At 34.0% G+C, this 25,091-nt stretch overlaps 1 protein-coding gene across 3 annotated transcripts in view; it reads right to left on the bottom strand.

Annotated features, from left to right (window-relative positions):
* The window catches only part of LOC150076133 (nephrin-like), a 263,105-nt gene that overhangs the window by 29,103 nt on the left and 208,911 nt on the right, over positions 1–25,091 (bottom strand). For all 3 annotated transcript variants that reach the window (XM_090387971.1, XM_090387968.1, XM_090387970.1), the window contains exons 7-11: positions 21,687–21,977; positions 21,264–21,475; positions 12,820–12,901; positions 3,992–4,128; positions 1,507–1,666 (exon numbers count right to left, since the gene is read on the bottom strand). In XM_090387971.1, coding sequence (XP_090244097.1) covers positions 1,507–1,666; positions 3,992–4,128; positions 12,820–12,901; positions 21,264–21,475; positions 21,687–21,977 — 882 coding nt within the window. The remainder of the gene's footprint in view (positions 1–1,506; positions 1,667–3,991; positions 4,129–12,819; positions 12,902–21,263; positions 21,476–21,686; positions 21,978–25,091) is intronic.

Raw genomic sequence — 25,091 nt, 5'->3', positions numbered from 1 at the left:
GAAGATGTCACTTTCAATGACTTCAACAAACTGTTTCACCAGTCCTAGCTGGAATGGTAGAAGAAAGAAAGACTTGTTTCTTAGAACTAAAGGATTGTTTACTACTTATATACACCACGCTGCAACTCAATTCTGGCAGACCATTCTCTTCTCCTATAGTGTGAATTCATTGACCTGCTGTCGCAAAAGCGGAAAAAGCGAGGGAACTTATTGAAATCACCTTGCAAACCCAGACTGAACTCTTTCTTTCCTTTTGCAGCATGAGATAATATTCGAGCTCCCCAGCCTACCTACTTGAAACAGCCCACCATTTCTTCGCTAAATAAAAATTAACAAAAAGCAGAAAATCATGAAGAAAGGCTTTTAAGATGGATTTTGACTGATTGCAATACGAGTACGGTAATTGGCTGGGTATAAAGATTTTTATATATCTTAAAAGTTCTTTCTTCTTAAAAATTCAAACTATTATTCTTTAATTTTTATTACATAATTTCAGAGCAGATATATAATTCTCCTTCTAGAATATAATGAATTAAATCTAAAAAGGGATGCTCAATAGAGCAGCCTAATTATCTATTACATACTTTCACATAACTAAAGAATAAAATCATATTCGAATTTTTTGGACCACCTACTTGAAACGTCAGTGATACACAAAAAGTGTCTGTCACCTCGCGCACCTCGAATGAATGTGTGAAAATCTACGTGAGGGCCTCAGGGCATGCCACACCACAAAAGGAATGGGAAACGACTTGCAGGTCTCATGAAGGTTTGTGTGTTAAATATTTAAAATAAATACACGTATCACGCTGTTGATGATCAACTGTACGATTTTTTTTTTCGTAAAAACGGAACTAATCTGTAGATATAAAATTATTTTATATCCAATATAAATTGGATATAAAATCACTTCTTTACAAACGCCTTTGACAGCGAGGCAATGTTTTTTTTACTTGCCATCGACGGATGCATCAATCAAGATAGAATTCATTAAACCAAGTGAAGGTATTCTCGTGACTCTCTGAGGATCACACACACACACACATACACGTGACTACTTAAATATGAATATTGGATGGCGCAGGAGAGAAGCATGAACACAGAGTAGGAGCCACAAGCCCTCTCTCCAAATCAATAATGCACGCTGGAAGCCCCTGCAATGTCACCGTTCCCAGGCGGACTGTAATAACGCTGCCTGTATAGGAAAGACACAAGCTGCTCTCTCAGAATGCGAGTTTCTTTTTCTTTTCTCTCTTTTTTTTTAAAGTTCCGTGTTGTTTCAGGTAGCAAACAAGTCTGGTGGTTATACTGTGTATACAGTTCAGGAAAGTGAGTTTCTCATTAAGATGTAAAAGGAGAAGGTGCTCTAAATGAGGCTCTGCAAGACAGATTATGATGTGTCTGGAGGTGAGAAAGAGCGGCGCCAACACCCCCTGTAATTAGTGCCAGAAGACGAGATTGCTAAACGCGCGGGATGACAGGAACAAGAAAAGCAACAGAACTTACAGTGTACGGTTAATCTTGTGACTGCAATCAGTGGCTTTGGCGTCGCAGAGTTGGTGGCTTCGCAGCGGTACTCAACCCCGTTGTCACTGTCCTCGGTCAGTACGGCCAACTCACTGGACACTACATTGCCGGTGGTGGTGGTCTGGATCGAACTGGTCACCTGCAAAGAAACGCACAGTTCTTAGTGGAATGTTTTTAAAGTAGTTTCGGAACACCTATTAGAAAACTGATTTTTCCCTGATGGAGGAGAAAAGTTTAAAGTTAGTAAGACAGTAAAAATTAAAAGAAATGGTGAAAATAAAAGAACAAAGATCGAAGTGGAAGATATAAATAAAATAAGTTAAGAAGGGAAAGAAGCAAAGAGGAAGGGTGGAGAGAAATTAACAAAATAAATAAAACGTGAGACGAAGAAAGAGAAATAAAAGTAGAGAGAGAGAGAAAATCAAAAATAAGAGATGGAAAGATAAACTATAAGAAATAGATAAAGGGAAAAAGGAACCGGTAAGAAAATTAAACAATGAGAAAATACAGAAATGAAGAATAATAAAAGAAAATAAAAATGATGGACGACATTTGCATCAATTTACAGAAATTAATTTATTTATATATTTGAATATATGTAAATAAATCTTTAAAATAATTGTAGTATATCTTTTTGTTATCATCTGTGTGATATTACAGGCTCGTTCACACCATGACAGAAAAATTATGAGCGTAACTGCCAGTTTTTTAAATGTTCCATAAATTCAGATGGGCGTATGCGTTTGAACACTTTAAAATCTCAAACTCAAGTGCTTCGTCTTGCCTTCCGATACCAAAGACTTCATAACCATTGGGTCACGATTATATACTCAACAGATTCTGACATTCTTCATCTTTGATTCCATTTATGGAAATGCTATTAAATGATGATGATATTCTTACTTCTTTAGATGGAGTCAAAGGTGAAGAATGTCAAAATCTGTTGCAAATGAAAAGAATCATTAATTTGAGGACTTAAGAAACTTTTCAAAAACGAAAAGTCTGTCGGTGAAGTGGGAAGCAAAACAAGAATAGAAAGTTAAATTACAAAAAGCCGAAGGGATTCCTTGATACTCTTATTAAATCTGCTAATTCTGACGAGGAATTCGAAAAATATCTTCACACTCTTCAAGAGAGACTTTCTGATAACAAGGAAGATATGATATTAGAGAGAGTGCGCATACATCCATTCTATTATATTATAACTATTAATAGAAGATAGCACTAGTTTTGCCTTTGCACATTTAAGTTGAAAGAAGGTGTCACATATGAACAAGAAAATCATAGGGTCAATGAATATTCAATGTACCTATCTGTAGCGTTATTTGCATTGATATTGATTAATCACTAAGAACCTCTCTATTAGCAATGAATATATCTCGTTCATACGCTGAATGCTTAATACACAATGATGGCATTTTCTTAATAGCTTGGATTAATATTGGATAGAAAGAAAGCAAAGCGTCCATGAGAATGAGTAATGAGATACAATTTCCCGTATCATCTTAATAATAAATAATGAATATCTTCAGTTTAATGGAAATTTCCGGGTGGTGTTAATTTTAAATTCATCCTAGCGATAAGAATGCTGCAGGCGATGCATATTATCTTAATTAATTAATTACCACAGAAAGGATAGTAAATGACTCGCGAGGAACATGCAGTCCGTAATGAACCTTTCGTATTTACAAAACTCAAAAATATTTTCGGTGTAGCACCTTGCTTAGCTGAATGATGTTACAAAAGGAGAATAAACGGGTCAATGCCCTTTTGAATAAATGCAGCATATAATCCCAATTACTACTGCATCATGCAACATATATTAACAGGTATCTTATTTCATAAGTTATTTATTTAAAAAATCATTTTATAAAAAAGGTTTTCGAGTTAATCTGCATTTAATATCTGAAAATCTTAAGAAAAATAATAACTTTTCATTATATTATATAATTAATTTAAATAATTCAATAACATTTATCGTATAAAAATTCCAGTTGTAAGTATCTGATGTATCAAGTGTTCTAGGATAAAAATAAAATTTCTCCTAAATTCATAAAATTCTTTAAAAAATCTTCATTATGGTATTTTGATTTTCATAAACATTTAATGACTGTTTTCACTAAAAAATTAATTTAAATTATTTTAAGTAATAAAAGAATTTATATTCTTAATTGTTCGGTTATGAAATACAAATTTATTAAAACACCCTTTCTTTTTTCTATAGTAGAGATCCTAAGAGAAACTACAATATATATTACTTTCAAGTGAATTGGGTTCTCAAAAACAATGGATCTCAGTTAGAAGAAACAACAAAGACAAAAAAATATTTTACGCTTTTTATCGTAACGTTTTGTAATGAGGATGATTTTTTTCACACTTGCAAAGCAAGTGAACTTGTTTCGAAGTGTACGCTATCCCACTACATTGAATTTTCGTTTGTAGAAATTGAAATGGATGAAAATACCTCTTTGTCTCCTTTGAACCACTTAAGAACTGGAAGAGGATTTCCTCCGTGAATCACACACGTCACGCGCTGCACAGTACCGGCTCTGATGGAAGCACCTTCGGTGTAGCCAAAGATATTTGGGGGATCAGGAGGATCTGAAGTAACAAAAAAGAGACATTAAGTGATGAGATTAGTAGAAAACATTAATCAGAAGCACATGATATAAAAAATGTGCTCACGTATAATTGCCATAAAATATATAAATAAATTTATTAATAATTAGCATATTAATTATTCTATAATTAACATTAATTTAGGTTGAAGTACTTCTTTGGGGATGCATAGTGGAAATGAACTAACCTATCGAGAGAAATTTATGGAAAGATCCCTAACTTTTCCTCTCGTCTATCCCTTCTATTTTTGTTTTCTTGGAACAACCTTCACAATTTTTCCCGAATATTACAGTCTGCAGAAATACAAGTCTAATGTCAACCAGTATTCTCTTTTCTAAACCTTCAACCCATGCACTTTACTAAGTTTTATAAGTCTCTAATTCCTTTCGTGTTTGGAGTTTTCATAAAAAAAGCAATAAATAAACAATAAATAAGCTCTGAAATTTTTAAAATAACCGCTGTTGTTCCAGTAGACTGGGGAAATTTTTGGCTATAGAATTCAAATTAAGCCTAAACAGAGTCAATCTGTTTAGGCTTAAGTCAATCTTGGGAACAACATGAAAACTAAATCTTTTTGGAACTTTTGTTTTCATTATTTTCATTTCCACATAGTCTGGATATAGTTTAAACTTCAATTAAGAATTTCCCGTCTACAGATCTCCAAAGTGAAGCGCTTTAATTATAACCACTCTGTACGTAGCGCAGAATTCAAAAAATATTGCATAATTTTCATATTCTACCAAAAATTAGATATTTTAAATTAAAGAATTGTTTATTTTTTTCAAAAAACCAATAACGCTATGACAAGCATTAATATTAATGAATTCATCACTATATCAAGTATTTTTAAGTTATTTGGATTTATGTTTGGAATCTGTCTGAAGTCTTCCTTTCACCAGAGAGAATTCTATAATGATGTATTGATCAATACTGTTTTCCTTTTTCTTCTTGGGCATATTCAGATGTCGTACTGCTCTGGATTTTCATGGAAAATATATTGTCTGTTACTAAGCCCACCGATCTAATTATTTTGTTTCATTACAAGTTCGGTATAACGCACTTTAGAGCGGGCATGATACTCTCGAAAAGACTATACTTATCTTCATCTCCCTCGTCTCTGTGGCCTTTGATAAATCCCACAATGTCTTGCATTCAATAAGCTTGGCTACGAATCTCATATCATTATATATGAATAAAAGAAAATTCTCAAGAAGTAAAGTTGTAGAGATACGGAATATTAAATTATTTTACCTCACTGAAAAAGGTTTCTCATCTGCAGATCTACTCTCAAATTCATTATTTTTCCCAGCTCGGTTTGTTTATATTTTTGCATTCCCAAAATTAGTCAGTGAAATTAAGTTTCCTCGTAATTTGATTTTGCAGTTATTCAACGGAAGAAATATAGTTCAGGTAATCAGAAATATCTTTGAAAGTTTTATAACAGAATGTACGCCTCTCTTCGATTAAATAAAAAATATGTTTTTCAGCAACCAAACATTCGTTGTCAGCGGAACAAATTTGTTCTCACTGTCTAGTGATATAAGTCCACGTCTAGACAGTCTTCTTACCTATTTCTTGCGGTCAAAATCCCAGAAGTTGGACACGGTACCTTAAGTCGATTTTGGAAGACTTAGTTCTGCGAACAACAGTCCTCAACAGAGAGTTTTAAAGTTAAAATTAATTATTTGACAACTGAATTTCTCTTCATAAAATCAACGATTCAGTTTGAATTTAAAAAGCCCTATGGGAATATATAACTATAATCCTTTTCTAGGGTGATTCTTTTCTAGAGAAAGCTATCTAAATATTTATTCCGAGGAAGAATTTGGTATTATACGTGGCATTTAGATTGGAAGATAACAATCGATATGCAGGGTAGCTGGGATTAGACCGGAGCATCTCCAAGCAGACAAAGAAGGAAAGAGAGAAAGAGAGAGATTCTAAACAACAGAAAACGGTAACAGAATCAGCTGCTAGTAATAGGATTTAAAATATATCCGAGGAGATTCGAAAGTGTAGAAAGAAAAAGAAGAAAAAAAGAGAACCGTTTTGTTTCTATGCCAACTGAAGAGGTGTCACTTTCACGAAGATTACAAAGCAAAAGTAATTTTTTTTCTCTCTCCTGGCTGTTTCCTATTCACTTAGCTCTGAATACGCTTCTTAAAATTGGAAGAAACACAACATGTAAAAATGCTACAGAGAAAGATTCCTCTCTGTTTAAGGATGGGTGTAGGACTGTTTGGGATTGTCGTTCGGGTAACACAGGCCGCGAGGCAGCAGTGCTTTTTTGTCTTTTAATTGCATTTTTGTTTTCTTTTATGCGGTCGGTTTGTTTGTATGATTTTTCTCGTTTAAGTAAATTCAGAGATAAGAGTTTTCTTAAATTATCCTAGAATTGAAAAAAACAAACTAGAAACGAAATTTAAAAAAAAAAAAATGAAACAAGAAAGAAGAGAGTAAAAAGAAAAATAGGGAATAATTAATAAAGTATGCTTTTCTGAGTCTTAAATTACATTAGAACGTCATGGGGAACAGCAGGTCCCAGATTTTTGAACATTCCGGTTATTTTTTGAAGGTTAATTGGATTGGTCCGGATTGGTCAGGTGGGTAACGTAGCTGCCTCCAATATGTGTGTTGCGAATGTCCAATCTTTTTCTAATATTAGGTATAAAGAGTATGATACTGTTTCAGCAATGAATCACCTATTATTCTGCTGCAATAAGATCTAGATAAATTAGGCAGATGGTCGGAGATGTGGCAATTGAAGTTTGATAACTGTATAGGTAGCAGTAATCCAAGATTAGCTTACCAACTGTGTGGTACCACACTGAGAGTAGTGGAGAATAATAAAGTTCCAGGAGTAATTGTGCAGTCAGATATGAAGTTCTCTGAGCACTGCACACGGATCTGGAAGTCTCATTGGAAGAAAAATGTGGATCTGTTGGAGCGGACGCAGAGAAGAACAACAAGATTAGTGAAGAGAACAAGATAATGCTCTTATCAGGAAAGGCTTCAGTTCTACAAATTGCAGTGTCTGGAAACTAGACATCTGCAAGGAGATCTGATTGAGGTTTTTAAGGCTCTGACTGGATTGAGCAAGCTGATGCTGATGGTATTTTTCTTCTTGCTCAGACAACACACGAGGGGACATAAATTCAAACTGAGGAAGGATGGTTGCAGGATAGCAGTGCGGCTATTTGCCTTCAGCCAGCTGGTGGTTGATTGTTTGAACAAACTTTCACCTAGTGTTGTTGAAGTGGGTAGTTTGAATAATTTCAAGGAAGAAGTAGACAAATTGTTAGAGGAGATGGGCAGGTGATATGGGAAGGATTGGCTTTTCTATTTTTTGGTCGATGCTGTGTAAGCTTGCTCTCTTGCATCACTTTCCACTACTAATACTTTAAAAACTAAATGCACACTACTGTATTATTAAGCACTTTTAAGTCCAGCCAGCCTAATTTCCCTGTGCCCTTCTACGATCGGTTACCCTCTGAGAAATATTCAAAAAGTTCTTCATTCAATCAAATGTATACAATTTTACAAAAAGCGAACTCTAAACTGCTTCTGAATATTGTCAGTCACGTTTCGAAATTCTTTGTGGAATTCTATTTTCGGGCTTAAGGGTGATCTCTAATCGAATTTGTGCTACAACATCGACATAGGTCTGTTGAGGGGCTAGTTAGTGTTATACATTACGATTTTAAAAACTAAAAGTCTTATATTTTAGTTTCGAACCGCGTAATATGTGATAGCTAAGTAACTCTTCACCGAACTTGTATCATGTTGTGACACAAATCAAGTTAGAGATCACCCTGAAGGCAATCTAGCAAAGAATTCCAAAACACAGCTAACGGACTTAATATTTGGAACTGGTTTATAGTTTGTTTTCTTGTGAAATTCTATACTTTTCACCAAGCAAGCTGTAATGTGCTCCAAGGAGTAAATATCTAATATCCCACGTTCTTTTTTAATTATATTAAAAGAAAGAAGAGTTAAAAGTACGAGAAACTTGGAGAATGCAGAGAGAGAGAGAGAGAGAGAGAGAGAGAGAGAGAGAGAGAGAGAGAGAGAGAGAGAGAGAGAGAGAGAGCGAGCAAAAATAGACAGATAAGCAGACAGTAAAGTAAAAAACAAGCAAATATCGATTAATATATTAATAAAAAAAAGCAAAATCATCAAAGGTATAGACGAATACAAAAACATTAATAAATGAATCAGCATATAGACAGTTATTAAATTGATTAGCACTAATATTGACAGAGCGAAATAAATAATTGAATAAACACAGAGATTCAGAGAATCAACAAAAAGAGATCGATATAGACACCAAACAAATTGCTCAACATTGGAATGAAACTGAAGTAGAAGTAGCTGGAGAAGTACATAGACTTAAAAAAATAAATTGATTGATTATCACTGGCATTGACAGAGCAAGCGAATAAATAAATTGAAGAAGAAATCGAAGACAGGAAACCAATAAAATAGATTAAAACAGGAATGACTGACAGATAGACGAAAGTATTATCGACAACATCAGCTCAGAACACAAAAACATCGAGACAAATAAATATAGGATTTATTTAAACAGTTATCTTGATCTATTTAAATATATCTTCATTAACCTTCTACTTTTGAATACACCCAGATTGTTCTGAACAATTTTCTGTTTATCTTTGGAGCAATAAAGATGGATTTGCAAGAAAATACATTTAATGCCCAGTTCTGGAAAATGGTAAATACAAAAAGCATTTTAGTATTTTTTTTAATGTTTATATGATTTCGAAAAGAACACTAGATACTGTTTTAAGGTGCAGATGGACTGGATCGATACTAGTTGATCTTTCTCATCCATAATGGAGTAAGACTCCCGATTTTATTCTTAGATCTTTAAGAAGTAAATTTTCGCCTCTGCGTACAAAGAATAGCGAATGTAGTATAAAGCTAGGGACCGGGAAAAAATCACATTGCTTCTGTTTGCAGTTATAAGATAAAAAATAATCAAGAAATGAGACAAAACACGTCTTCAAACGCATAAAATAACACTTCACAAAAGAGCTTGGCATGATCCTTTAAGTAAAAATAATGACAGATAAAGAGTGTTGTCCCTTGTTATCAGAAATATTCTACTTCAACTGACTTAAATTGCTTTGAGAGGTTCAAATGTAATTGTTTCAAAGCAAAAAGGATTTAATTAATATGCATGTTAATGTATGTTGCATAAAGTCTGGATAAATTTGTTGAAACAACGCCAATCGGAAAACACGAAGGAAACAGCGTGCATCTAGATACAAGCAATGTCACCTTAGGCCGTCATCTACTAATTCAATTATTATGGCAATAATTATGCGCATGGGCTTCTGTGCCAGTGTTTGAACCACATTTAAACTTTGTTAGATAGTACTGACTATCTAAGCACGCTTCTAAGCATCAATCTTTCTCTTTCTGAGAATTATAGAGGAATCTAGATCGTTATTGTAACACTATTCCATTTTGGGGTGTTAAAACAGACAGTCAGTCGTAACTTTTAGAAATGATTGCTATGGCAGCCACCAGAGCTCGGAGGGCTTTTTTTTTTTTGTTCAATTTGAAATCTTGATAATCTTCTAAAGTTGAGTGTTTCTGACTGCAGAGCTCGTAGTACACGTTCTCCAAAAGCTCTCTGGACCAATGATTCCTTATTAATGACGTACGTGACAGGCTGGGATATATTGACAATAGTTACGATGAGATACAGTGGAGTATTGGATTGTCAGAGCCAATATCTAGGAAGTCTGTAAATCCTGGTATTATTTCCAGCAATAACGGAACGCTAATGATAGCGTCAGCAGTTAAGTGGGACTTCGTTGTACCTACTGATGATGTGGAGTTCGATGTAATATTTTCTATCGATCTCACTACCTTGACCACTGCTTGCAGCGAAGTGTTCAAGATAAAAGATAAACGAACGCTTGATTGGTCATTATCTGCAGTTCCTCCTCCTCACCTCTTTCGACACACGTTAATGGGCTGTTTTACTTAAAGGATCGTGCCAAGTGAATATTCAATAAATTCGTGGAACTGTGTTCTTAATTATTCATTTGAAACAAAATGTATATATTGTCTATAATGGATGGTATGGTCATAAGACTGTGCATAGGTTTCACACAAACTACAATATGCATCTCAAATAACTTGCTTGTGGGTTTAGTTTTTAAAAATAGGTTATCTTTGTTCAACCTAACATTAATACTGATATAAACAAATATATATCATTCAAAAAGGCAGTACTTTGGAACGTAACTTGTTTATGTTTAGGTAAGAGTAACTAATATTTTAATATCTTAGTATATCGTAATGTTTAAACTAGTTTTTTATAACATTTTGATTTCATAATATTTATATAACAACTTTGAATATAAAAATAAGGGTCGCTTGAATATATATAGATTTTAATAGCTAAATAGAGAAAAACCAATAAAATTTTAAAAATTATAATTAAAATTTTATTTTTCAAATATTTTTATAAAAATTATATCATGATAACTCCAACAGAGATGTCTCTCTCTCTCATATATATATATATATATATATATTTGAAGCAAAATACAGTAGAATTTTAATACGAATAATAAATGCAGTTTTATTTATTTTTTTCTCCTTCTATTAGTATCCTTTATAGCAATATCCCAGTACAAATATTCCTAACATAAATCATCTTTGCTATTTTCACAAAGCTGTACATGTGATAATATATAAACCACGCTTTCAACTCACGTGTTGGAGAAGTCATAAGAGAATTTGATGATTGTAAAATCTGGAATTCGTAAACTGAATGTGGAATGAGGAGAATCTAACTGTGGATTTTCGAAAGAGAATTTTAATTGAAATGCGTTACTCGTAGTGGAAAGATATGGTAATGCTCAATAATGATAATAGTATATATTTTAATGACCATCGGGATCACCAGGTAATGGTTTTGGCGACCAAATGGAAAACAAAATGGATAATACGTTTCTGTTTTGAAGCATCATCAGAATAACAATTCACGTGGCCAAAAAAAAAAAAAAAAAAAAAATTAATTAAATGTAGCATATATTTGTTTACCGCTCAGATTGACTGATACATTTCTTTTTTTCAATTTCTGTTTAGGAAACAAATGAATTTTAAACATTGCAGTGTGCTTTATTTCATCAATAACACTGAATAATTATTTTTACAAATAAACTTCATCTGTTCCATTTACCTACATAATAAAAACCATCTCATTTTTTACAATTTTTTTGAAAAATCCTACTTTATAATACTGAAGTGTTCGTGTTTGTTCTGCGTTAGTAAACGAATACATTTTCTGTTTATTTAAGGAACACTTTCTGTTTGGAAACGTGTCAAGTGTTAGCTATTATTATAAAAAGCAAATTGTTAGAACAAAATATAATAAAAAATGAATTTATGTTAATTTTATTTTTTATTAGAATGCAGATACCCAACTTATTTTTCTAATGTGGCTATTACATTCCAAATTCAGAGTTCACAGATCCTGGAAGCAACTAGCAACGTATCGACGTTATTTGAAATTCTCTACCTTAAGAAGAAAATTTAAATTATTATTAAAACGAGATTATAAGTCCTACTTGAACTTTATTCAAAATACTGCCGTCACTAATAACAATCTGGCCCTTTCTGGCCTTACCTAAAATCTGTTAGAATTCCTTCTGCCAATACTCGCTTTGGTCCAAATCCTACAGTGTCAGAATTCGCTTCTTATATGAAACCCTATATAAGTCGATGCCAATCATGTATCCCTCAAACAACTCCAGTTATCTCTCTACTGAACTCCAGTGGTAGTTTGGTTGAATTTTAAATTTCTTATCATCTGATTCTTCTGGCTTTAAACAAGTTCAGTTCAAATTACTTACTATACTGGTCCTTATAAATTACCTATAGCTTTCTGGAAACGCACATATATTTCTCTTAGCCCTCAGTTACATCATCTTATTCAAGTTCAAATAGTAACTTATCAGTAATTTTCAAGAACTCATTATTATATTTTTACATATATTCTATTACTGACTGTTGAATTCTTGAAAATATCATGTAATGCTTATTCGAGTTTTTATTTTGTTATTTTTGACTCTTTTTTATATATTCTATAATTTAATTTATAATAAAAATTTTGTATTCTTTATATTAATTAAAATACATAATTTTTACTTAATTAAATTAAAATAATTTATTTAAAATTATTTCTCTAAAAGTTATTAATTTATTTATACACCCGTATATTTGTTATCTAGAAAAAATATATTAAAAAAATTTATACACTCATTTCACAAATTGCTGATTTCAACATGAATTGTGTTTACTAAATTTAAGATTTAGGCTTTTTACATAACAGAGGAGGATTCATTTAATAGTGAATTGAACTATCTCAATAAAATCTAGACTAATAACAGAATGGTAAAAAGCGATGTCAATAAGTTACCGTGATTAGTATGTTGGGTTTCTTTTGATTGACTCTATGAAGTTGAAGTAAAAGAACAGGAGTTTTCATGATCGTGCAATTTACCTGCGCAAACGGTAATGTTGATGTAATCAAGTCACTTTATAGCCTCTTTGCAGTGACACTGTCTTAATTAAGTTCGCATGTCGCACACAAAAAGCTAAGGTAGGAAGTACAATAAAGTCAACACTTACACAGGATACTTAGGACGACTGTCTCTACTATCGTATCACCAAGAGCTTGATTAACAGCGTAACAAGAGAACATCTTCATTTCCTATGGAGAGAATAAACTGTTAGTGAGTACATGATCGCAAAGAACACCACAACATAGGAGAAACTGGACGAATAACACAGAATGGTTACGGAAAAAAAAGTTAGAGTGATGTTGTGAATAGGTTAAGTTACACATACACAGATGTTTAATTACAAAGTTAAAAACTACAAAGTGAAGTGTCAAAAGTAAACTGACACCTCTCCTTTGAACTTTTCAAACGTATTAAAGTTAAGCTTGGCATTTTGGGTATAATTTTCTTTTTAAATTCGTAGCATTATCCTCCTGGAACACTTTTCGAGTATAAGTCCAATGCTCAGGCCAGCGAATGTGGGTCATATGTCCTGCCTTTAACCTTTGATCTTTGAATAACCGTAGCATCTGTACGTTGCCAAAGCACCGCTAATTATCCTCACACAAAAGAAGGCAATGATAAAATGATTACCAGATTGAGAACACTTGGTCAAAAAACTAAATCTACAGGGAAAAACAAATCAGTCCAATCATAACGGATTCTGATTGTCTTTTTTTTAATTAATTTCTCTTTTAGCCACATTTCGCTTAACTTAGAAACCTTGCAATGCTATTCATTAAGGGGTCAAACTGCACCTTAATTTCTTTTGAATGTTTTATCAGCGAGAATTAATTTAAATTGTGACAGAAATCTCATTTTGCATGAAGTCATTAGTTATGGGACAGTAATCTATCTTTTGACTCTTTCAATGTCCCCAGTCATCGATTACCATTCACAGTGCAAAGTTCGAATGCGTGACAGCCTCTAAAATGAAGTATTTTCCACAGGCGCACACAGTCTGGGGGACTCAAATATTCACGTCATTAACTAAACTAAAAGATGACAAGAGAAAATGGCGAACCGCCAGTAATCTCATCTGTATTTTGCTCTCTTCAATGATGGATGTGTTCCTTTAATTTGTCTAAAAGTGACGTTCAATTTAATTTATCCATTTCAAGTGAAGGGATCGTTTGAAACCCAGTGAGTCGAGCAACCACACAAATAAATTCGTTCTGTCAGATTTCTGGCTACAATCGATTTATTCGACATTCGTCTCACAATACGCACCGAACTTAGTTGCTTACACGATTAGATTTCTCAACTTTCATACATCTTTCCACTCCAAGTAATTTGCTCCATAACAGACTAGTGAGAGAAAGCAACTGTCCTTTACATTACATCGAGCACTTAGAGTGGCCTGTAGCTATCAGATTTGGGACATATTATTCCGAACTTAGATCGCTAATCAATAGCCACATTACAGATTAAAGGAGACCACACAGCGCGGTATCGAACCACTCGGTTGCCGTTACCTGCGAATATACTTTAACGTTTACAACAGCAGGAAAGACCTCAGAAGTATAATAAACTGAAGTTACAGAAGTATCATAAATACTGTTATAAAATAAAGTATATAAAGTACAAGATCTTCCAAAAGAAGTGTAGAAAATTTATATTGTTAATTTTCTATACTGTTTACTTTCTAAAGTAAGTACACTGGTGTTCAAAAGATAAATTATAAGCATAAAATTGCAGATGTCATATCAAAATATGCTCTAATTCTATAAAATCTTTTGTGAAATAATAGTCTCTTCCTGCGGCATTCCAGATATACTCAATCGTAGTCCCGTTTTTAAGTCTAGATGAAGTCTGGATTTAAGGAATTCGTCGGCCGACTGAACCCTACGTCGAAGAGCACAATTATTCTAGAAAATGAATTTGAGGTGTCTGTAAAACCTCAGAGATGACTCAAAGACTCACTTCTATATCTGTCAAGTTCTCATCTCCTTATGACACCTCGCTGTTAGGGTTAACAGTCATCCTGAAATTCTGTAACTCTTGGGAGACCTTGAACGTATCTTCGAAGTGCCGTTCTCTCCCTTGATGCCGTTGCCATACTCTGAAATCGCAATTCTTAGCTCACAATCGATTCAGTCTCTCTCGCCTTAGACTGATACTGTCCAGCGCCATTCGAACCACTTCAAATTATCCAAAAGTATATGTTTCATTCTAAAGAAAGAGAAACAGATGTGTTGTTCCATACTCTGTCGCATTAGAAACGTTTTATGCTGTTGAGGTCCTCATGTAAATAGCATTATGACCAGCTATTTGAGTTGCAATGGTGGAAAGCTTGTTCTTTAAAAAGTTTAACCATAAGAGAACTCTATTAGATTATCCGTTCATCATGAAATTGTGATTCTGAATCTTCACTCTGAAGAAAAAACTTTTTCTTTAATGAATACTTTAAAATGTACATTTTATGGTATATATATATATATATATATATATATGTATATTTTTTTCTCGGAATGACAGCCTAAAAGTCATCCTCCGTTCTGAAAACGAAAGATTTCGAACAAAGAAAGTTGGAATTATTACATTAACAATTAATGATTTTTAAAAATTACTTTTAATCCCTTAATGTGTTTACATATTGAGGCTTCATATTATATTTAGACAGACATGTTTGCTATTAATATTAAAAAGTACTGTTAATACAGATTTTTAACATTCTAATTTGAATCTCTTTCACAAACTATCATTAAGAATTTGAGAATGTCATTTACAAGTCTAAAAAGTTTTATTTCAAGAGTGTAAAATATAAAATAGGATATATAATCTTTTGGCAAGTTTAGAATTAGAGAAATATATTGAAGATAAATTGGAGTTTTCTTTTATTCTTCTGAAAAATATATACATATAAGCGGGATACACCTAGAAGCAAAAATATTTTTTTTTCATCAGTAGAATGAGTCAAGAAATAAACGGTTCCACAGCTCATTCAATTCGTCCGCGCAGGTAATTTATCTTTAAAGAGAATTTTATTGTTATTGATTTGTTATTCATTAATTGAATTAAGTTTCAGTTAAAATAAAGATTTGACAACTATAATTTAACTTTTCTCTTAAATTTACTTTATATTTTCTTTAATTTAAGAATCATGAAATAGAAATTTATTGTTAATGATTTGTTTTTCATTAATTTATTGTTAGCTATAAAGTATTTAAGGGCAAAGGCCTCATGCTACGAGGTACAATGACTAATGTGAGAATAAATAACATAACAATAGTCTTCTCCACTGGTGAAGTGTTATTTATTCGAGGTGGTACAATACCGTGGCAACTCGTTGTGAAGGCAGTCACAATATGAGATATAACCAAAACGATGCCAATTTAATTAATTAATTTAACTACTTTGGTAGATAGCTATGTTAAAATGATGCATTTGCACTAACCTACATATTTATTGTTAACGCGAAATGCGATAGATTATGAATATTGGTAAAAAAAAATTCTCGCGTATTTTCATTTCGGTTAGCTCGTAAAGTGCTGTATGCAAATAAATTACTGCAATGACAATCAGTACGTACTGGCCACAATACAGCTTTAATACAGAACTCAGTACTGCATATCCTTAAACCGAATGCTGACAATAATTTCCATTCTATTGTCAGAAGAATGAAAACTTGTATAAGTTACATTAAATTCGATGTTATTTAAATTAGGTCTACCGTGTCAAATGCGAAAGGCCTATCGGATTTTCGATATTCTTCAAATTCCAGAAAACTTTCAGTGAAATATGGGAGTCTCCTCCTAGCTATAATACAATAACTTACCAGTGCATGAGTAGCGGAGACGTTCAGAAGGAGGTAATAAAATTCGGAATCAGAGAGTTTGGAAGAGGCCGACATTTGAGACAGATCGCCTGTCTCCTTCTATGTGACCAGGCATTATTCAATAAAATAAATACATTCCACTGAGGTAGCTAGTGGAAAGTGGAAAGGCTGCAATAGCTTATGACAATAGAAAAGTGTAGTGAGGAGACCGGATGTGTTCCAACTATGAAGCTTGTATTTTCGTTTTATTTTCAGTAAGCTGTCATTCATGAACAAGGATGCATGTGCACTTTCAAATGAACGCTCAGATGTGCTTCGTCAGTGTTTTCGCAGTCGCTCAAAGACAAGTGTGCATCCTTGCTTGAAGATGAGAGCTCTCGTGGAAACGGCCCAACATCCAGACAGTTAGAAGGGGGAAAAAATCATTCGATGTTTCCTCCAAGAAGAGGCTTAATAATGTTTTATAGCTGAAATAGTAGTGAATCCATTGATTTTTTTTTCTTTTTCGTAGTTGGAATTGACGTTTTGACCACCAGTTAGATAAATTTGAAATCTTCCAGCTAAGTGGTGGCTTGCGTATTTCTACCACTGAACAAATACTAAGCTATGCAGAATAAAAGGCTCTGTAGAAAATAGTAATTTATTTTAAATTCCTAATTAACTAAAACTAGCTAAAAGCCATAAACTTTTCAAGAAGAAGTCGGCTTTCGATTTCATAGCAAAACCCCGTTTCAGCGAATACCGTTTTAACAAAACTTTCACAATAACCGAAATATTTCTAACACCTATGATTTCCCTTATTATTAATGCTTTTTCAGTCTCGTTTTACTGAAATAGTTTTGACGAGAAATTCACTACAACCAATTATTTTCATAGTCCACGATAAATTGAACTGGTTTACAACGAACGAAACGATTTATATCATAATTATGGATGGTATTGTGTTGTTGTAGCCTATATTGTAAAAATGGCTAGATTAGGATTCGCTTGGGGAAAAATATGTAAATTTTAAAAGATATAGCAAAAGAATTCAGTATCGCATCCTTTAGTATGTTTTCCACATTTTTGAATGATTAAGTTAAAATCCATTCGACCCTTCAAGTACATGAAGACAGGAAGCAGTGAGTTCCAGACACGTAGCCATTTTTGTTTAACTGTTTGGCATTGAAGTGGTTCAAGCCTTTAAATTGTATCATTTCAATAACAAATTACTCAGTCTACCACGTAATATAACATTGTAGTATCTATCAATTCATTGCCTAACAATTAACAATCACGTAGACCCTCTTCAAGTAATTAAAGCGGAAATTACTGTTTATATTTTAGAAGAGCGAAAGAATTTATTTGAACAAATAAAGACTGATTTAATATAATTTTAATTAAGCGATATTTATTAGAACGAAATTTCCATACAATAAGTAATTCATGAACTACCCCTAGAAGTTCGTTGTGTCAGTATTTTACTGTACACTGAACATTATAATCCTTACAAGATGGCTGCCATGGCATGATCTCTCTGGATGAGAGATCTTTTACTGAGAGGTCTTTATGTGATTGTTTGTCATCGACACATTGAAAACGGCTATTATATCTATTAAGAGGAAGATCTTTATTTAAAAAGATTTAAAAATTAAATTTCATTTTGTCTGCTTAATTTATGAGATAGTTTTCTAACCAAGAATTAATAAATGGAAATTTATTAAACACCTTTTTTTCTTTTTTAAGCATAAAATATATTTAATAAGAATGAAAAACGTCTGATTGAATTTTTAGAATCGCAATCTGCCATTATAGTCAGAATTGTTGCATATACAGTGAAACTTCCATTTAACGGACAGCCATGGGGAACGAAAATGTGTCCGTTAGAGAGAAGTGTCCGCTAACAAGAAGCCTGAGGGAGAAAAAAAAAAAGAAAGAAAGAAAAATCGTTAAACGTTTAATGTAAAATTAAATTAAATTATATACAGATTTTGCACAATATTTTTGTAAATAATATGCATACAATTGTGCTATGCATATTATGACTTTATCTTAAGAAAAATACATACAGTAATCACTTATTTTCTTCTGCACCTTCTTCCGGCTGATAATTTTGTTTTCAACATTTGTTTGGAGCGAAGAAACCTTCAGCGGCGGAAAACATTTTTAAACGATTGATTTGTATGAGCGCTTCTTCTATTTTCATCGGTGGTTCGTCGTTAATATGTTCTTCGACAGAATGACCTCCTTCCATTTCTTCATCCTCATGAGGAACTTCTTGAAAAATATGGATGATAATGTCGTTGATATCTATAGTACCATCTTCTGTAGTGAGGTTCGAGTCTATATCTTTGTAGCCAGGGTCACTTATAGTTGAAGTGTCGTACATTATCAATAGATGTTGAAGTTCTTGGTGCTCCACATTGCTGTTCACAACTTCAATTTTTGTGTTTGAGAAGCCAGACTTTACAAAACAGTTCACAACAGTTTGTTTTCTAATTGCGTTTACTGAAGAGGAAATCCATTGAATCGCATCTACAATGCTCAATCGCATCTAGGATGCTGAGTTTCTTTGCAAGGTCACTCGCACATGTTACATCGTTCATGTTTGCAATGAGATGTCTTAAAACACGTTTTCTGTAGTGAAATTAAAATTTTTTTTTTATTATCCCTTGATCCAAGGGCTGACACTCTGCAGATGTGTTTGGTGGCAGAAAAACGATTTGAATGTCGGACAATTCAATGTGCGGGTGAGATGCAGCATTATCCATGAAAAGAATAATTTTTCTGTTTTGACGAATCATGTTTTGGTTAAAGTGACTTATCCATTCGCTCATGATATCTTGTGTCATCCACACTTTTTTATTAGACTTCCAATCAACATTCAAAAGATTCAACTTTATGCCCTTGAAACAACGAGGATTTTGTGGTTTTCCTATAACAAGAGGTTGTTCAAAGTCTCCCAGCATATGTGTACACAATAGTACAGTCAAGCGTTCCTTAGAAATTTTTCCGCCCTGGCACTTTTCGTTTTTTAGACTCATTGTTTTTTCAGGAAGAGCTTTAAAAAACAACCCTGTTTCGTCACAGTTGTAAATATCCTTAGCTTCAAAATCACGACATAAATCTTCCAATTTGACGGTCCACTCTGTTACAACCCCAGTATCAACAGATCCACCTTCACCACTTACGGTTTTCCAAGAAATTTTATGCCGAGTTTTGAACTTGTCTAGCCATCCCACAGAAGCTTTAAACCCATTTACTCCCATAGATTTCACAACCTCCAAAGCCTTTTCCCTAATAATAGGCCCATTAATGGGAATTTTTTTAGCACGTTCGCGACAAAACCACTCATACGTAACATTGTCAATTTGAAGTCCAACAGTTTTCGGGAATGATTTTTGAACCTGATCATTTCCGTGTTGCCAAAATTGTTTGAGCAGTTCATTTTTTTTTCTTAAGGATGTCGCTTACCTGCGTCTTCCCGATTTTGAATTTTGCAGCGAGATTGCGAACACTATTTTTTTGCCGATCATACGCATTAATGAGTTCGACTTTATCTTTTAAAGTTAAATGTTTACGAGAAGACATTGTGCACTTCACACGACACTGAACAAAACTGAAAACTGAAAAGACGAAAGGCCGACAACCCCCCCCCCCATCTGCACACACTGAATTCATCAGAAGTTTTACACGTGCCTTAAAATTCTTGAAAAAGGGTTTAGAACCGCGACGTAAACCTTGATAAAATTCAGAGAATCGGAAATAGAAAATAAACACACGATTGAGGCAATACGTGGAAGAAAAGTTCCTAGAAAAAGGGCCGTGAGCTCTCCCGCAGTCCGTTATGGGGAGATCAAATTAAGTGCTAATTTAAACGAAACAGTGCAGATTGCCTGTCCGCGTCCGTTACAGAGAATGTCCGCTAGACAGAAGCTGCAAACACGTTAAAACCAATGGAGGTGAGTTGGGGAATTTGAAAATGTCCGTTGTAGAGAGATGTCCGTTAACGAGAGGTGTCCGTTAGGAGAAGTTAGTATTAGTAACGGCCGTATGGTGCAAGAAAGCCTATGGCTTATGCTGCACCAGCCAAAAAAAAAAAAAAAAAAAAATCCGAACAAAACAATGATAAAAACAAAAATTAAATAAATAAATAATAATAATTAATAAATAAATAAAAATAATAAAATGAAATTAAAAATTAAATAAAAAGGAAATTAATCCTATCATCCTATGCGCTTCCCTTACCCGAAAGTACTATCCAGATGACCTTTGAATTTCCCCAAACTGTCGGCCTCTACCACCCATGAAGGCAACTCATTCCAGTAATTTATAACTCGCTGGCTAAAATAAAACTTCCTGCAGTCCAATCTAAACATTTCCCCGCGTAACTTGAATTTATGTCCCCTAGTTCTAGCATCATTTATAATCTTGAAAATTTTGTCCTCAAGTTTCACTGTATTGGTATGGTTTTTTACTATTTTGTACTATTTTATTATTATACTAACTCTGCAGCAAAAAAAAAATAAAACAGATTTGAAAACAGAAACAAAGTTCAATGCAGGACCAAAGATTAAAACAGATTTCATATCTATACACGCTGAGAACGTTCTTTTAACAACTACAATCACGTGACATCGATGACCCACCTAAGCGAAATGTGTCCACATGACCTGCAAGTTAAATAACAATGACATGACGTCATAAGTTTCCGTAGCACCGTCTCTAACAAGCTATAATTACTTGGACCCACTCACCTGACCGGTGATATTTACAGTGACATCCGAAGTCGTTATCCATCCTCCTTTGGGATCAACAGTGACAGTATTAGAAGAGCGAACTGGTCTAGCATCCACGACCCATGAGACTTCAGCTGGTGGATTGCTTCTCTCGGTTGTACATACCATTGTCACGGTGTCACCAGCTTTGGCCTCTTTGGGACCAGAAATTCTCACCTTGGCCGGGGAAACTACACATAAAAATTACATGTGGTTAGTAACAGTAATCAGCTAATGCCAGCTTTTCTATCTTTGCTAAATATTTGAAAATAAATATCTAACAGGCCATCAAAAAGAACTCCCTAACTATAAAAGTAAATGTTCTGAATTTATAGTTTGCTTTGCGCCCTATATACTAAACGCCCTTTAAGAACGGATATGAAAACAATGCAACATACTTACACTGAACTGTGAGTTTTATGGCAACACTCGTTGGCTGGGGGCTGACAACACTGGATGCTTCACATTTGTACACGGCATTATTGTCAGTTGCCACTGCCACGAGAGTAAGGGTATTTGTTGATTCCCTTCCGGTTGTCGTATAGGAAAAGTCAACCTGTTCCCCATTCTTAAACCATACGAGTTGAGCTAGGGGATTACCTCCTCTTGACACACAAGACAGGATCACTGTGTCGCCTACTCGTATTGTCTCCCCTTCTCGATACCCCTCTATTAGAGGAGGGCCTGGAGGAACTAGAAAAAGAAAAAAAAAAAAAAAAAAAAGACAGAAAATGATGAGAGTCAGAATAGATATAGGAAGAAAATTACGCCTTAAATCACAAAGGTATCGCTGTTTGCGCATGACCAATCAGACTAATTGGATTCCTAAACGCAAATACCACAGTCACTCACACGTCATCCAAACCATCTTCAATAGGACGATAAATAGGAAAATAAATGAGAACAGAAAACGTACTGGGGTGCAGAAATCCAGCCAAAAAAAAAATTAACATAATAAAGAATTTTATTTAAATGACTAAAGCACTTTTATTATGCTAATGCGGTTCATTTTAATGCTATATTTTCTTATATTAATGCTGTAGAGCGCTTCAAAGAAAAGTAAATAAGCCTATTATAAATTTATAACCAATAAAATTGTAGCTTAAAATAAGAAAAACAATATTTTTAATACTTCCAGTAATATTTTTAAAGTTTTGATTCCAACTTTTTAATTTAAGTTTGCCAATTTCAACTTTTTAAGAAAGTTGAAAATTTTGGCTTTTTAAAGGCTAATTAAAACGAACCAAATTCTGTTAGAATCGTAACGTTCACTTCATGAATGGCACTTTTGAAACAACATTACAAAATCGCTACGTAATCGCATAAATCGATACAAAAACAATACAACATCACTACGATTTAAACAAAATGCAATTCGACTTCATTTTTTTCCCTCCATTTTTAATTCTGCGCTGTCGCTTTTAAGTGGTCGAGGTGTTACAAATGCCAAAAAGGAAGGCTAACACAATTTGAACAATACAGTTGATTTAAGCTCATTTTATACGTCGTCAAAAAATGCCTTTTGGTAGCACAGAAAGGCATAAAAAAAAAAAGAGGCAATCGATTCCTGTTAGAATAATTTGCGTGTTTTTGATGCAAAAAATTTGCGTCTCTTAAAGATTCTAGTCAGTATTAAGTCTCGAAGACCACGAGAAACCATTATACATCCCTGCAGCTCTTTCTCCATCTGTTTCAAATTACATTTCATTTTGCCTGCAGGTCGCGCTGTCATTTCCTCACTTAGACGTCAGCCAGCACCGAGAGAAATTTCCTACATTTCGTTACCTGAGTTTTAAAGCATTCCTTACAGCGCAGCAGGAGTGTCTTTATGTTGCATGCGCTCTTGTTTTACCTAACTCGCTGTCATCAACTTATGTTTTATATACTTCGAGGAAATAAACGACAGGCTGGGTTGGTGCCGGGTGTAAAACAATGGAAGGGAAGGGTGGAAGGAGAAGAGGGCGCGCGCGCTCTTGGAAAGAACTCTTTCCTCCCTCCCCATCTTCAAAGTGTTTTAATGAAGCATGATGAAGTCAGGCTTCATTTAGCATTTAAAGTGCATCATTGCCCCGCTTGCTACAATACTTTTATTTGGTTTATTAAATTTCTTAGCTGTACGTAGCAAATCACCGGACACTATTTCAAGGACCTCTGCCAAGAACGCTGGAAAAAAGGACCTCACATAAAAGAATCTAAATGATAGTTTATGTTGTACGTTAACTTAGACTGCAAAAGCTTATGACAACAGGAATGTCAGAAGTGCACGTTAAAAGTTCGGAGACTTAATTTGTGAAGCAGTTTACATTGGAAGAGCTGCAGAATTACTGGGAAATTTCTTACTTCAAGAGAGTGGATTACTCTACGTCGGGGGTTTTGGTTAATTATAATAATCCGCTGGCTAATATAGTAATCCACAGTCTATTAGACTGTGGATAATTAGGCTATGCGCTGTCGTAAATTTATCATATGAATACGCGAGCAGAAATAATCCACAGAATAACTATAAACAGTCCACGGGCTAATATAGTAATCGCAGTTTATTAAATTATGAAATATGGAGTTAACATTAAAACTAACTCCATATCTTAATAATTTTTTTGGTTAATGCACTGCATGGCTTCGGTCCCGGTATTTCAATCATAAAAAAATTATACTCGCACATGTACGGGAATGTACGTGTAGAGTAAGTTCAGTACTGGATTGCCCTGTTCTGAAACTGTTATAGTGGTAATAAGCCCTTGTGTTAGAGCTATTATATCCCCCCTTACAAGATTCTCAAAATTTAAAATTAGTAACGCTAATCAAGCTTTTGAAAAAATAAGTACCACCACTATTTCCAGTGAAGACATTTTAGCGTCCTTTGGCGTGGTGTCTTTATATACAAATGTACACTTACCATTCACTTTACAAGCCTTACGAGAATATCTAATGATAGATAATACTTTAATCAACCGCACCTCACTCTCCATCAACAATATCTTAGAACTTACTTCGTTTTTACTGGATGCTAGGCACTTCAGGTTCCATAACCAAATATTTCAACAAACATTCGGCCTACCCATGGGTCTAGGAATTTCGGCCCTAGTTCATGTCCAGAAAATACCCGTTTCAATTAATTCAACATTATTTCCATCGCCAAAAACAACTCCAATAATTCACCCAAACATAACACGAAAGGGAGCACGCGCATCATTCTCCCTTATCACAGTAGTTTCGCCGGACAATTCCATCGGATATTCGCGGGCACTGACATTACTCTGATATTTTCTTCATAAAACAAACTCGGGTCATTATTCAACACATATAAAGAAACATATAAATACCCGATAGGCGACACGAATAATAACATATATTTAATTAAATGCCAGCAAAACTACAATGCCTGCTACATCGGAAGCACCACTACCAAGTTTGGTTCCACAAAAACCTCTAACACAAGGGCTTATTACCACTATAACAGTTTCAGAACAGGGCAATTCAGTACTGAACTTACTCTACACGTATATTCCCACAACCACACCCCTCTACTTGATTCAGCTATTACCATTATAAAATTAAAAACTAGTTACAAAATTCTTCAATATGAAGCCCTCGTTATAGAATGGTTCCTCCGTCACTCTCAATTAAACATCATAAATGCGAAACTACCCTCCAACCTTTCCCCGGTCTGGAATCTCACACACCTAAGATTCCCACATATCGCAAAGAGCATCACGGGAACATAGAAATTCTTTTAAATACAATACGCGTTCTCTCTTCGCTTAATATTACCAACTGACGACGTTAAAAAACGAAAGTCAACCGTTA

Source organism: Mastigoproctus giganteus, chromosome 13 (assembly GCF_048544385.1).
Source record: "Mastigoproctus giganteus isolate SK-2022 chromosome 13, ASM4854438v1, whole genome shotgun sequence".
NCBI classification, from domain to species: domain Eukaryota; kingdom Metazoa; phylum Arthropoda; class Arachnida; order Uropygi; family Thelyphonidae; genus Mastigoproctus; species Mastigoproctus giganteus.
This window is presented reverse-complemented; position numbering and strand designations above follow the sequence as displayed.